The following is a 15,422-nucleotide window of genomic DNA, read 5'->3' on the forward strand; positions in this document are numbered from 1 at the left end:
CTAAACCGCGAACTACTAAACTTTTCTTCGTGGTGGTACTTCCATTTAAGAAGGAGTCCCATTCATGCCAATGGAGAATTTGAGAAAAGTTTTGCCACTAAAATATAATATAAAATGAGGTCAATTTCTGTTAAACATTCTATGTTCATGTGACAAACAAGTCAACACTGCACCAACTCTCTGGGAGGCTTTAAAACAGCTCTAATCTGTATAGAACTTAATTGCGGTCAAGATTAGCAGCCCCATGCAAAATAATATAACCTGAATAACAATGGAGGCGCCCATGGCAACGTCCGGAATAAGGTGAATATAATCTAAAATAAAATGTGTATTGTGTCATTTTGTTGAAGTTAAACTCTGAAGCAACTGGACTAAACCAGGACCAGGATGAAACCAGTTTGCTCCTGGACAAATCTTGTAGGAGTGAAGACGTTTCGCTGCTCATCCAAGCCGCTTCTTCAGTTCTGGTCAGATGCTGGTGGCCACTGCCTTTTAAATCTATCTGAGGGGAGGGGCTAACTACATTGAAACTGTAAACATCTATTGTCTCCAGTTCCAGCTGAAACTACCCTATTCAGCCCTCAACAACCCTGCTATTGTTCTCATTGTTCTGGGTCTGAGGATGGAGTTATAGATGGGGAGAGATTATGCCATTTCTGTTCAAGGAAGGATTCTCTTTCCTAACAAAAATAGCTTCCTTAACTCCTCTCTCAAACCATTTCTTTTCTCTGGCTAGCTGAAACTGGAGACAATAGCCGTTTACAGTTTCAGTGTAGTTAGCCCCTCCCCTCAGTTAGATTTAAAAGGCAGTGGCCACCAGCATCTGACCAGAACTGAAGAAGCGGCTTGGATGAGCAGCGAAATGTCTTCACTCCTACAAGATTTGTCCAGTTGACAAATTTAACTTCGTTGTTTGCTATGTTTGCAGAGCATGTTGTTGTGACCAATCGTCTTTTATAAATACATTCTTTTTGTCTATCCAGCGTGGAACCGTGCACATCGCAGAACTGAGAATCTCTTGTTTCCAAACATTGTGGATTTAAACATGGGTGAATTCTGAGGTGCAGATTTTTGAATACGGCGGAAAAATGAAGTTTACGAAAATGCATTTTTGTTTTTCCGGACGAGGGGAGAGGTCCGGGTACAAAGGGTGGTCTATGGGCTTCTTTGGGTTGTTCCACTGGTTTTTCTTCAGGCAAAACTGTGGACAGATACAACATGGCACAGGCATGTGACTAAGAGACATGTGGATGTATGTTTTGTAAGATCAAGAGGTTCTCCTTTTTGGACTTCATTCTCAATTTTGAGCCAAAATACCAAATTATGAATAATGAATAATTTATGAATTTATAAACAAATTGATTTTGTCCAGAGATCTCCATGTGACAGTAGACATGGTCAGTGTGATAGATCTGTCAGACATGTCAAACTGAGCCTTAAACCCAGAGACACATCACAGTGACGCGTCTGACAAAGGACATGCGCTATTGCCCAAACATGTCTGCAAAATAAGCCATTTAGCTTTTTACAATACTGTATGTGTCTCTTATTAGAAGAAAACTAAACGTTTATAACAAATATATGGACATCATGCCCAGTGTTTTTACAATCAAGAATAAATCAGCAGTACAATTATTGTTGCATTCACAGTAGGGCTGTCGCGGTTAAAAGAATTCTGTGGCAACTTTATAGAAAAAAAGCCGGGCATGAGTGAGACATGTGCGTGTGTCAGAAATAGTCACTTCAGTTCACTAAATGTAGTTTCAGAGACCAGTTATGAGTACATACTATTGCGTTATGTTAGAACGCTGTCCTCATGTGGGACGGAGCTTGCGGACACTTGTTTAACCATTTAACGTTGAGCATCATGACAACAGTACAGTCTCTGGGATAAAGGCGGAAAATACTGACCAATGCTGAACACAGAACCACGAACAGGAGCAGACATGCAGACACAGGAACCAAAAGATCCACAGAGACCACAGGGACCACCGGCTCTGGGGAGTTCAGAGGAGGCCTAGGAGCTGGCTCTTCTCTGGGGCAGCCTGGAACAGGAGGGGGACACATTCACACCTGCAGGTTAACCCAGGAATTTACCTGCATTTTATCTGAACAGGGTCATGTGTGAATGAAGCCAGAACTGATTTCCTGCATTTCTGATCTGTCTATTTTCTGGGTGAAATACTGGGACTATGAAGAGCCAAATAGTAAGTTAAAAGGTCCTATGTTACTACACAATATTGACTCTTGTGAGCTTTAAGCCATGTAACAATGTAACAACCTCCTCAAAAACCTACCTGGAGTTGCGTTTTACTTCATTTGCACGTTTGAGTAATCCTGGTTTATTAGTCTGTCTAACCCTTTACCTTTTGTTCACTAAAGATCAGAGAGCTAAAATTATCGAAATGGTTTTAGTGAAGGTGTATGGACTTTCTGTATCACATCACAAGGTTGGCCAGGGCATGTTTTGTTTGAGAGAAGTCTGCAGGGTTTGTGTGTTAAACATGTGAATGAAACAAAGCTCCAGGTCTGTTTGTCATGAGGAAACAACATTATAAACAGATGAGAAAATATCTTAATATAAGACCTTTGAACAGAGCAGACCCGGGACGTTCTGGGACTGGTGTGCGTGTGAATGGCGGTCACTGCTGAGTGTTCTGGCTTTGGTGGACGGAATTTGAATCAGAGTTACACATTATTAGTATTCTTAGACATTTTGATTCAATGTCACATATTAGTCGTGTGCGTGTTTTAAAGTCTGAGCCACTGAGCCACTTCCCGATTCAGGTGTGTTCATTTGGGATTTGCAGTGTTAACAGCAGCTGCAGTTTTCCCCTTTAATCCTTTAATAATTCAGATAATTTTTGTAAAGCCCAACGCCCAGGAGTTGCCTCTAAGGGCTTAACAGAATCATTGATTTAACCAACAGAAAGTTAGAGAATCCAACAGTGAAACAGACACTGGTCAATAACGGATAGCTATATATTTACTTGCTTTCCAATGAATGTTGAATAATCTGTCTAAATCATAGACTGTATATATAAAAACTGTCAACTCTGGGAAACAACCTAAAATGAAATGACAATCTAAAATGAATAGGAGCCAAACAACTTTGTCCTGAGGGGTGTTCATCGCCTCAAATTGCCCTGACACTGGATCTGATGACTCGACCTGTTGAGCAGCACTGAGACATGATACTGCAGAGTGTCAATGGAAAGCTCACACATCACACTGTGGGTGTTCTACTTACCGGTAGTTTGGTTTTCAACTAAAAAAGTGAGTGAACAAACTGAAAAAACGTGGGCTAATGCTAGCTAGCTTATGACTGTAATGTTATTTGAGAGGGACTTGTTTAACAGCACACATCAGCTCATCTGTTGTAGTTACAGCCAAGTCAGCTCTTTGTGGTCAGATTGTGTTAAAATAAAAGCTCAGATTAAAGTCTAATAAAGCCTCAGAGAGCAGTGCACTCCAGAGAATGTTCATATCAGCTGCAAAGTATCAATTATAATTGTACTTTACTGCTCAATGTGTTTAAATTGCCCCTGGGGGACAAATCAAGTGATTTTGATTGATTATCATATCATTTTGGGCTCAATACTCTGTATGCGTTTTGTTTAATTGGTTCATTTTTACTTGAGTATGTTTTGAAAAAATATAGAAGATTTATATTTGTAGTACACTTCTTACAAACACAGTACAGAATTAGCCTGTTTATGTTACATGTAATCTAATCTAGTCAAAACAGCTTTACAGAAGTCAAATATGATGAGTCACTATCATGTGTTTATCATGCAAATATTACAGAGCCCTTATGAAACCTCATATAAATGTAACCCAGGTGTAAAACCCACTTACCTATAGTAACTGCAAATTCCCATTTCCTGTATATCAGTAAACGCCCCGTATAATCTCAGCCCCCTCACGTGACCACCTCAGCCAATCACACGCTAATGGCGCTTATACAATGCAGCTGCGCTTCTCTCCAGTCAGAGCTGGGAGGAAGCGCAACAGGGCAGCTGCACAGGTACCGTGTCGCCGCTATTTTTTGCAATAACAACCACCATCCATCTTCTAAACCTACCGTTACGTGTTTTAAACTCACAGGAGCCACTACCATTATCACGGACGCTGAGTAAAGACCGCGGGTTCTGACGCGAACAAGGGGATTTGGTGAGTCTGTTTGGTTGTCAAGTGCTACAAAGCATTAGCATTACACACGTGGCTGTTAATATACCGCGGTGCATTACTGTCAACATAGTTAATTTAAATTGTAATTGTATTTATACCAACAGTATTTTACATGGATTTTGTGTACACTAAACTAAAGACAGCTAATACTAAAAGTGATAGTTTTTTCTAAAAGGTAATTCTGTTTAATACAGGCCAGGTGTGCTCGGGTTGGGCACAATATTTGATGGCGAGCTAGGAGCCCTACCAAGAACTGGAACATCACATTCAACTCTACAGCCTTTGCGGTCTGGTAGGAGGCTGTTGCAGCCTGTCCCTCCCATAGACTCAAACATTCGCATTCACAACCTTAACATATGGACAAAAGGGGAAATTTTATGGACAATTAAGCCCATATCAGTGGCAACCTCATTTTTTTGTTCTGTTGTATGCCCATTTTTGGGAGATGATATGCTGATAGTGCTGCATTGTTGTTGTATTGTGTGACTTAAACTGTGAAAGTGCACTTATTTTTGCCTTACTCTAAGGGTAAAATATTGAGACTGATACTGAAATCCTGCAGATTTTGTAAATATTGTGTTTTTGTGTGTTTTATGTTTCACTTGCAATACATGGTACCAACCACAAAGTAAATCTATTCCAGTCTGGTTTTTGCACTGTTCTCCCACCTCCCAGTGAGCCGATACTTAACTCTTCTGATTTAGCCCAACGCTCAACTCAATATCCAAGTCCAAAATATCAATTCACCCTCTTTCTGAGCCACATGCGCTACATGCGTGCTACATAAACAACCAGTTTTGTTCCCATTAAGTAAATCTGAAGCATTTTTTCCACTTCTGTGTTGAGAGTTGCATGAAAATCCCCCTGTGGCCGTCATGTCAAAAATAAAGTCCCTCTCTGCTCCGTCTGACCCCAGCGGCTGCCATATTATAAAAGATGTATATTATAAATGTAAATATTATATGGTTTACCTGTTACACTGAGGCGTACTCTCCCCTTCCTGTTCTGTTCCCCCACAGGTGCGGCCAGGTAACACTGGTACACTGCCTGGTCAGAGCACGTCACTGTGGGCAGCCGCAGGTTCAGAGTCCCCTCCTCCAGAGAGACCCGCGTGTCTGCGTCCACGTACCACCTCATCTGACCATCAGGGAGTGTTTTGGACACCAGCCCGCTCAGACGAGGGACTCCGGTCTCCTGCACAAACAGCATTGGTAAAGTGATCAGATCCAATGACCCACATGCTGTGAATGATACAAGGATATTCAGAGATGTCAGAGAGCAGCTCTAAGTAAAAGGCCAGTTTTGGGTGGGCAAAAATTTAGTCAGAAGTGATTTGCTGTGAGCCTGATCCTATATCAGGGGCGACCTCTAACACCCACAGAGCCAGTTGGGCCCAGTTTCCATGGGGAAAACAAAACACAGGGAGCCGCAAATACTTTTTAACATCTAAAATGAAGATGACACTGTATATATTGTTTTTTTTACCTTTATGCTTTGTATAAACAACTATAGCGTGTCGCGCTGCACAGCATCAGCAGATCAGGGCTGTATCTGTACACAGGACTGTCAGCTGTCGTCTGTGAGGCATAAGCCTTTGTTTTTAACATAGTTCATGGCAGGTATAGCGGCTTCCGCAAGTGTGACACTTATTGTTCTTGGGGGTTCCATGTTTTTCACAGGGTCAACTGGGAATAGGTGAACGATAGACACTTCCATATGTAGCATATAAACGCAGAATTGTAGATGAGTATGTTGCTACGTGTGTGTATGTATGTGCTTTCTAAACTTTGACCATTGTGAAAAATAAATTGAATTGAATTGAGTGACAAAAAATAAAATATCATTTTATTTTAATATTTCAAGATCATGATAATCTTCCAGAAACTGGAGAAAGAAGTACCGAGCCTTGGGTGTATACAGCTCTGGAATTGTCCAGTGCTATTGAACAAAAGGTAAAAGGAGCCGTCAACTTGAAAACTACCTCTTCATGACACCACAATGTGGAACAGAGCACTTGGAACGCCTAATAAACCAGGATTACTCAAACGTGTGAATGAAGCAACACAACTCCAGTATGTTTTTGATGACCACTGTAACATGGCTTAAAGTTCACAAGAGAAAATTTTGCAAAATATGGGACCTTGAAAGAGTGCTCAAACATGCACGAATCACTCAAAACACAACTTCAGGTGAGTAAATGGTGAAGGGAAACCACTATAAGATGGTTAAAAACTCTGAAAAGAAAATTTAGCAGAATAGGTCTGCTTTAAATATCTAAGGTTCTACAGAGCAACTACAGCTTTACAAAGGGATGGAGGAGACATCAGGAGTCTAACCCCCACCCTCCTTACTGGGAAGAGATGAGACAACCACTGCTAGTTGAGTCTTGTCACACAGACTCACAGTGGAAATATGTTTGTTTAGGCTATTCTTGTATAAATAAAGATAAAAGAAAAATGTAATTAACAGAAATGCCCTCCAAGAATTTTAACATTGCTTAACTATTGCAAAACAAGGACTCGTCCAGGACTCTTGTGCTCATTAGTCCTGAGCTCTCATACCTTTAATATAATTTGAGGGTTTTTTTGGGATTGTAAAATGAATGGGAAATTTACATCTGAATCCAGGGGGCGGGCGGTCACAGCTGAGCTCCTTTCACCGCTTTATGAATTTGGAGGGAAATGTTTAAGCTGTATTTCCTTGTACTGCAAATCTAGTTCACAGGAGAAAGGTTTCTCGTAAATCATAGCATTAATCTGCACAGCTCTTAAATTACAAGCTACGTCTGCCAACAGCAAACAAACAAGTTCAACAATACATTCTTAGGCAACTATCAGATCATAGTACACATTAAAATGAAGACAACGATCAATGAGAATACAAAGGGTTTTTTCCTGCTTATTCTGGTCAAATGTGGTGCTGTAAAGGTGAAAGTAAAAACTTAATTAATTCATAAAGTAAGTAACTTCTAAATTAAACAGAGCTACATAATAATGCAAGACAGGGTTAATGTTACACCAGCTTAGTTTACTTTCAAATTCACAGGAAGTTCATCACAAGGTCAAAATAATGGTGACATCTGTCAGAGGATCACAGTCATGGAACACATGACCTGCCCATGTCAGGAACTGTGGCTCCTTTTCAACCTTCAAGAACACTCTGAAACACTGGTTGAAAAATAATCAAACATGCTCACACATGTAGATTTTATTATTATTTTTTTTTTTTTTCCTGGGACATCTTAAACTCGGAATATGGTCTATTGTGGTTCACTTGTTGTCATGTCTATGTGCACTTTTGGTTTGTCTGTGTTTCTTTAAATTTCCTGTTTTTGACCTGCCTTAGGACAACGGGTGTAAAGTAGCTATTGTGCTAATTCCGGCATATTTACATTGATGCTGTTTGTTGACATGTTGATTAATATGCACTGTCCTAATTAAAATAAATAAATTAAAAAAAAAAATAAAAAAAAAATTAAAAATAACTTCTCCTGTTTCTTCCCGTTTCAACTTCACCTTTCGGTTTTAAAAAACTAAAATTGTGAAAATAAAGTTTAATAGAAATTATACCTTATACCAGCGGCATGCCCAGTACTGCAGTCCTGTCTTCTGGTTTGCTGTGCAAGGCAGAGTTATATTCTGACCTGGACTAACTTCATATTCATGAAGTTTGTCTCCAACTGCAGACACACAAGCCAATGCTGTAAAGATAGAGATGCACATATAACATGATCTGACCTGCTCTCGCTTATAAATGCATGTTACGTAAAGCAATAAAATAACAAAGTCAAAAGTAAATAAAGAGCACAATATCCAAACTGTTTTTGAACCAAATTTTCTGCAAACTTAAACTGCTGCAGATAAAAACACACGCTTTAATACATGCAGTCGAGTAAAAAGTAAATGCATGCTCCAAAACAGAAAAAAACAAACATAATCTGCTGTTAAAAGAAGTACAAGAACGTAGACATGTATAATATTTGTAAAGTAAATGATGCCGTGAAAAATAAAGCCACAGAAATCAGCACATAATGACGAACATGGACGACACACGTGGAGATAAAAGCACTTACGCAAAAGAAGCGCCCAAATCAAAATCATGATACCGCCAAAGAGCAGGACGTGGAGACATCGCACAAACTAAAGACAAACAGAAGTGAAACTACTTTTGAGACGATACTTGGGGGCGGGGACAAATGAGCCAATCACGTGCCACATTTTACAACTTTAAAACGTACAGCCAGTAAAAAAAATACACATATTATCACACACAGTCAAACACATTACAATGCTGCTAATTATATAACTCCTCTAATTATTTTAATGGCAAACTTCCATATCCACAAAGGAAGACACTCCAAAAGAAAACCCCCAGATTCAACCTTTTTGTTATAGAAGTAAACAGAGATACAATAAAAAAAAAAAGAAAAACAAAATATATATAACCAACCCATCGTTATTTGTTGTATAATTAAATAATTTTGTTCTGTTGCTATTTTTATTTATTGTCAGTTAGTTTTCGTTTTTTTTTTATCTTCTTGTGAATTGGTTTAAGTGTATTTTGTTGTTACACACAGCAGGGGGCGCCATTCTCCTAAATAAGTTACAAGGCCACGTTTTTTTTTGGATGGATTTTTTTTTTTTTTTTGGATGGATTATTCTTATATAATTATAATTATAATATAATAATTATTATTATTATTATTATTATTATTGTTCAAACAGAAAGTGGGTTTGTTTACCCTTTAAAATGATGTAGACTTGAAGCTAAACGTTGCACTACAATAATAATAATTAATGTTAACATAAACTGTTAATATGATGCTAAATGTTTTTTGTGCACAAATCTCTCACTTGTGTCGCCTGCTCTGCTTCTGAGCTGATTCTTTTGTCAGTTCAGTGTTAATCAGCATAAATTACATATAAATTTGAAATAAAAAGATTTGGAGTGTAGCTGAGAACTTCTTCTAAAGAAAGGTGTTAGTAATTCAGTCGTTTGGAAATGGTTTTCCTTATGACAAGAGTGAGGCGCAGTGGAAAGTGATTATGGACAATATAACATTTTATCTTACCATGGATACACAGCCCAATCACTGTCGAAAAAAGGAGCTTTACTCACATGCTTCAAGTTTTAGATGTGAGCTACATTTGAAACCATAAGTTTACATACACTTTATAAAAAGACCCATATGTTTTTTGTAGTTTTTTTCTCATTGCCTGACATGAAATCAGACAAAAATGTTTTATTTGCTTTGGCACTAAAATGCTGCTTTTAATTTCAGTAGTAATGTAATAGTAATCACAGTCCACTTTTGCATAACTATTCATTACTCTGGTGGTAAATAGGCCTGTCATGGCAACATGTTTTGAAATTTGATATATTGAGGAAGTAAATGTAAACGATAATATTGAAACAAATATATGCCACTGACACAATAACACAAGAGCATATTTAAACCACAAAAACTATTCAAAATCTACAATATTGTTAAAAAAAAACACACACAAAACACGCAGAATGAAACACATTAGTCCTTAGTTTGCATCTGTAATGAGTCATGGAATTGATTTTTTTCAACCTTTTACGGCTTAAATCTTACCATACAGAAAAAAATACCAAAGATGTCCCATAGGGTAAAGATGTCCACACTATAAATATTGAGCCCTAAATATATTGTTCCAGTTTTCATATATTGAATGATAAGTGGATATATTGATTATCGTGACAGGCCTAATGCTAAACCATCTGCATCATCACAATGGGAAGAGAAATGGATTGGCAGTTACAGACGGTTAATGGGGGAGGAGCCTTGGTTTTGGGTCAAAAAGGATGAACTCTTGTGTTAATTGATGTTTTTCTCCCACAGTCTTATGTCACTATAAGTAACCCCATCTACCTCGACAAGTTCCCCTTCGAGATCAGAGGAAACCAAACTATAACTCTGCATGAATGTGTGGACTTTGACCTGAAGATTTTTTATAATGAGGTAAAAATGTTAAAAGCTTCAACTCATCTGAGCAGTTTAAACTAATATCAGAATGTGTCTGTATCTGAGCAGAAAAGCAACAAGGAGGAAGAACACGTCCACTACAACTGTAAGCCCTGCGAACGCACAACCAACCCCAACAACCTGATCATGGTCATAAGTAAGTATGTCACACACACATACAGGTAAAGTGTCCTTGTCACACACACACATACAGGTAAAGTGTCCTTGTCACACACACACATACAGGTAAAGTGTCCTTGTCACACACACACATACAGGTAAAGTGTCCTTGTCACACACACACATACAGGTAAAGTGTCCTTGTCACACACACACACACACACACACATACAGGTAAAGTGTCCCTGGCTCTCACATGTGCAGGTCAATGTCCCTGTCACACACACACATGTGCAGGTGAAGTGTGCCTGTCACACACACACACACCCCCCCCCCCCCCACACACACACACACACACACACACACACATGTGCAGGTGAAGATCAAGCTGCTACATGGAGAACTACAGATGGAAATTAGCTGCAAAGCTAGAATCTGGTACAAGCATCTCTGCCACTGTGATTTATGTAATTGTACATTGTCCTAATAAATAAATAAATGAAATGAAGTCTGCCTTTGAAAAACTGAAGGACCTATTCACCTCAAGACCATTCTGCCATTCATTTTCCTTTCAGGTGAAGAATAAACTTGTCCTATTTTTTTATTTTATTTTATTTTTTATTTCAGTATCAAACCTGCTCTAGTTTAGTATCTATTAAAATGTAAACTGGACGTCTCTGACGTGGGTGTGAACACATCATTAGTGTCTGGATATTGATTTTAATTGTCTTTGTAAACCTCACCTCACTTCACCTTACTTACTTACTGCAATAAACTCAAATAAAACCAATAATGAGCTGTGTTTTAGTGAAAGTGGTTGAGATAACAGAATAAACAAAGTTGTTTCTTTTCCAGGTGTCTTCATCCTTGTCACACTCCTGGCTCCTGCAGTCATTGTTGGACTCACAGCTGCAGTCTCAATGTCACATTTTTCTATAGCTTCAAGGCACTTAAAGCACTTAAAGCACTTAAAGCGCTTTACGACAAGGAACCACTCACACATTCACACAGACACTGAGGGCGAGGAGGGTTAAGTGTCTTGCCCAAGGACACAACGACAGCATGCATCTGTGTGAGCTAGAATCGCACCGCCAACCTACGGATCAGTGGATCTGACCGCTCAACCAATGATGTTCTTATGTCAAGAGCGAGATTTTAACCACCAACCTTCAGATCAGTGGACAAACACTCTACCAACTGAGCCACTGTTCGCTGTACGTTTTTTTTAGCACGGGCAATGTTCCACGCCACTTTATAGGATGCAAGTGTCACAGTTTCTCCATGCTTGTTCAATTGCTGAAACATTTGACTGTCTTTTTACCTGCTTTTCAAGGTGCTCAGTTTGTGCTTGCGTAGTTCAGAACCTTTGGGGAATTCCTCGTCCATATGAGCCTGGAGAGGCTAAAATTAGGCTGAAGATTTGAAGCCTTGAAATGTGATATTGTAGTATTGCAGATTAAACAGTGATTTGCCATTCCGTTCAATAAAAAAGTAAACATGTTCATCCTCATATTTTCGTTTAGTTTTGCATTTTGCCATTTTGCCTTGATGGTAACAGTCTGCACGCGTATCAAATTATTTATTTATTTATTTGTATTATACAATTAAATTGATAGTTAACAAAGTAGAGTACAGAACAGAATAAGAACACAGAATGCCAGGGGGGTATACAAAAAGAAAAGAAAGTTAGTTGGATCCACTGTGACATTTTACCAAAAATGTTTAAAGACATGCAGCTTTCAAGTGTTAAGATAGCTTTTTTGTTTAAGCTTTTGGAAATAGTGGATATGTAAGATTCTAATTGATTAATTAAAACAGGAAAAAACAAGGATGCATAAGAAAATTTACATTTATGAATATAAAATTTGCCAAATATAATAATTAAATTAATTGCTACTTTTTTGCACACGCATCAAATGTTTACTTATTTTCGCGGCATTAGACGTAACGCGTGCAGACGACGAGCGGTCACGTGTCAGACGCAGCGTAAAAAAAACCCTTTACACACCTTTACACAAAGGTCTCAAAATAAAGGGAATGTTAAATGGTCAAGGTCCACAGTGAATTTAGATTTGGAATATAAGTTTATCTTTCAAAATGGCTCTCATTTCTATGATGAAAGCCTGGTGTCCCATATCAGAGGAGACATCTTTAGCAGAGGATGGTTTCGATCCATCGACCTCTGGGTTATGGGCCCAGCACGCTTCCGCTGCGCCACTCTGCTCTCTTTAGCTTGTGTGTTTGTGTGGGAGTAAAAATCTACTAACATAGAATTAGGAGGTCAGCGTCTTCTGCATTAAATACGTGTGGGCAAAAGGGGGAACAACGAGAAAAGGAGCGCCTACCAGGTAAGCACACGCTTTACACTTTGCAAGTCTGCTGAAAGACACTGGAAACACACATGGTGGAAAATGGGAAACATACAAGGGTTCGATTCCCGGTCAGGGAACTGCAGTGTTTCTAAGTTGCTTAGGACATTGCCAAATCAGTTGCGCAGCTGAAGGCTTGTGCATTTTTTTTTCATCCCATGGAATGCAAATCCCTTTTGTTGAGAGCCTGGATAGCTCAGTCAGTAGAGTATCAGACTTTTAATCTGAGGGCAAAATCTCTGTATTCTGCGTGAAAAACATCCTGGACAAATTTATTTTCAGTGGAGTTTGAAACTTAGGAAAGAGTTTCTGGTATAGCTCCACAGGTACAGTGAACCATATGAGATTTATTCCCAAACCTCACTGCACTGTGCAGGACCATAGTCAGATGGGTGTCAGGCATGACTTTGGTACCAGATTCTATGCAACTTTTTAGCCTAAAAAGCTTGTGTATTTTTTGATCCATTCTTCATTAAATCTCTCATGTTAAGGGCCTGGGTAGCTCAGTCGGTAGAGCATCAGACTTTTAATCTGAGGGTCCAGGGTTCAAGTCCCTGTTCAGGCAGCTTGTCCATTATATGAGCAAAAGGAAAGACAGGGAAAGTGCTGTCTCTACTGGCATGGCATGTTGTTAAGCTTTAAAGAGAACTTTGTATACTGTACAGCCAAGGTGCAAGACCCCAGTCACACGGGAGGCAGTTGGACAAACACCAGATTTCTACTGTGAGGATCCAGGATACAAGTCCTCATTCAAGTGATTTTAACATTATGTGAGCAAAAGCGTGGAAAACTGCATGGACAAATTGGTCTGAAGCTTAGGAAAAAGCAAAAGATGAAGTTCAAATCTATCAACTAAAAAAAGCGTTGTAAGAGTGAAGACATTTTGCTGCTCATCCAAGCCGCTTCTTCAGTTCTGGTCAGATTGCCGATGGCCAATGCCTTATATCTATCTGAAGGGAGGGGCTAACTACACTGAAACTGTCTCCAGTTTCAGCTGAAACTAGCCCATTCAGCTCTTAGCGCCAGAGCAAGGAGGAAGTTAAATGTGAAACCAGACCGGTCAACGCTGCATAAGTAAGAAGGGGAGCAACGGCAAGGGCTCAAGCACTTGGCCACCTCGACACAGTACACGCAGATGTGGGACATATTCACACGCAATGTATCGTCATCTGTACACATGGATTTCTTTGGTCCAGGATGTGAGGTTCCATACACCGTGAGTGTGGGAGCAGCGCCTCAAAGGTGCTTTTTAAACATTGTTGGAACACTCTGCAGTTGTGTTAGTTCGCTAACACATATACTAAAATTGGAACGATACAGAGAAGATTAGCATGGCCCCTGCGCAAGGATGACACGCAAACTCGTGAAGTGTTCCTCATTTTCCTTGAAGAATTCATCATCAAGTAAGAGGTGGAATGTGAAACACAGACTGGTGAATGCTGCAAAAGCAGCCGCATAAAGGGGACATATTCACGGCCAGCGCATCGTCGTCTGTACACATAGATTTCTTTGGTCTAGGATGTTAGGTTCCACACACCGTGAGCAAGGGAGCATTGCCTCAAAAATGTTTTTTAAACATTGCAAAAGATGAGATTTAAATCTATCAACTCGACAAATCGTTGTAAGAGTGAAGACGTTTCGCTGCTCATCCAAGCCGCTTCTTCAGTTCTGGTCAGATTGCCGATGGCCAATGCCTTATATCTATCTGAAGGGAGGGGCTAACTACACTGAAACTGTAAACATCTATTGTCTCCAGTTTCAGCTGAAACTACGCTATTCAGCTCTTAGCAAGCCTGCTATTGTTCTCATTGTTCTGGGTCTGAGGATGGAGTTATAGATGGGGGAGAGGTCTTTCACACCTTTACACAAAGGTCTCATAAAATAAAGGGAATGTTAAATGGTCAAGGTCCACAGTGAATTTAGATTTGGAATATAATTTTATCTTTCAAAATGCTTCTATGATGAAAGCCTGGTGTCCCATATCAGAGGAGACAACTTTAGCAGAGGATGGTTTCGATCCATCGACCTCTGGGTTATGGGCCCAGCACGCTTCCGCTGCACCACTCTGCTCTCTTCAGCTTGTGTGTTTGTGTGGGAGTAAAAATCTACTAACATAGAATTAGGAGGTCAGCGTCTTCTGCATTAAATACGTGTGGGCAAAAGGGGGAACAACGAGAAAAGGAGCGCCTACCAGGTAAGCACACGCTTTACACTTTGCAAGTCTGCTGAAAGACACTCCAGATGAGACTCCTTTCTATAATAATTACCTCCTGTGCAACATCTGAAGAGCCAGGATTAGCAGGGGAAGGTTTCGATTCATCACCCTCTGGTTTAAGGGTCCAGCATGCTTCCACTGCAACACTCTGCTGATTGGTTGAGTAAACAGGGACTCAAACCTGTTAACATAAAATTAGGAGTCTTGTGCATTCAATTTCTGGGCATTCGTACACATAGCAGACAAAATTAGCCTTAAAATGTCTAATCATAGATCTGTTTTAAGAAATCATCCACTTGGATTGAAGTATATATGCATTTTTTTTACTACATGAAAACTTAAACAGTACACTACATTTACCATTGTGGTGAGAAGATTGCATTGGCAGGGAATCGAACCCGGGTCCACTGCTTGGGAAGCAGCGATGCTTACCACTATACCACCAATGCACTCACAATGCTCAGAAATGTCTGAAAAAAAAAAAAAAACGCTCTGTATTCTACGTGGAAATCAGCCTGGACAAATTTGTTTTTGTGGA

At 39.6% G+C, this 15,422-nt stretch overlaps 1 protein-coding gene, 1 long non-coding RNA gene and 4 other non-coding genes across 6 annotated transcripts; 3 read left to right on the forward strand and 3 right to left on the reverse strand.

Annotated features, from left to right (window-relative positions):
- Positions 1-876: 876 nt before the first annotated feature.
- On the reverse strand, positions 877-8,319 carry LOC117383586 (CD83 antigen-like). The gene is made up of 5 exons (XM_033980786.2): positions 8,264-8,319; positions 7,761-7,891; positions 5,163-5,385; positions 1,912-2,045; positions 877-1,201 (listed from the first exon to the last, which is right to left on the reverse strand). Exons 1-5 carry the CDS (start codon positions 8,289-8,291, stop codon positions 1,040-1,042), a joined length of 678 nt encoding a protein of 225 aa, XP_033836677.1. The 5' UTR covers positions 8,292-8,319; the 3' UTR covers positions 877-1,039.
- On the forward strand, positions 3,979-7,629 carry LOC129456954 (uncharacterized). Its single transcript, XR_008649010.1, has 3 exons — positions 3,979-4,027; positions 4,108-4,173; positions 4,386-7,629. It is a non-coding gene; the product is annotated as an uncharacterized LOC129456954 (long non-coding RNA).
- Positions 8,320-12,452: 4,133 nt separating the features above from the next.
- On the reverse strand, positions 12,453-12,524 carry trnam-cau (transfer RNA methionine (anticodon CAU)). Its single transcript has one exon. It is a non-coding gene; the product is annotated as a tRNA-Met (tRNA).
- A 637-nt stretch (positions 12,525-13,161) lies between these two features.
- trnak-uuu (transfer RNA lysine (anticodon UUU)) lies at positions 13,162-13,234 on the forward strand. Its single transcript has one exon. It is a non-coding gene; the product is annotated as a tRNA-Lys (tRNA).
- A 712-nt stretch (positions 13,235-13,946) lies between these two features.
- Positions 13,947-14,052, forward strand: LOC117384477 (U6 spliceosomal RNA). Its single transcript, XR_004542467.1, has one exon. It is a non-coding gene; the product is annotated as a U6 spliceosomal RNA (small nuclear RNA).
- A 1,209-nt stretch (positions 14,053-15,261) lies between these two features.
- trnag-ccc (transfer RNA glycine (anticodon CCC)) lies at positions 15,262-15,333 on the reverse strand. The gene has a single exon. It is a non-coding gene; the product is annotated as a tRNA-Gly (tRNA).
- Between the last annotated feature and the right edge of the window lie 89 nt (positions 15,334-15,422).

The sequence above is a fragment of the Periophthalmus magnuspinnatus genome, chromosome 16, assembly GCF_009829125.3.
Source record: "Periophthalmus magnuspinnatus isolate fPerMag1 chromosome 16, fPerMag1.2.pri, whole genome shotgun sequence".
Lineage (NCBI taxonomy): Eukaryota > Metazoa > Chordata > Actinopteri > Gobiiformes > Gobiidae > Periophthalmus > Periophthalmus magnuspinnatus.

Coding starts and splice junctions, on each gene's coding strand:
- LOC117383586 (XM_033980786.2), bottom strand. CDS start 8,291: ATGATTTTGATTTGGGCGCTTCTTTTGC. Junction 7,892..8,263: donor GATTTGGGCGCTTCTTTTGC/GTAAGTGCTTTT, acceptor CTATCTTTACAG/CATTGGCTTGTGTGTCTGCA. Junction 5,386..7,760: donor GGGCATGCCGCTGGTATAAG/GTATAATTTCTA, acceptor CTGTTTGTGCAG/GAGACCGGAGTCCCTCGTCT.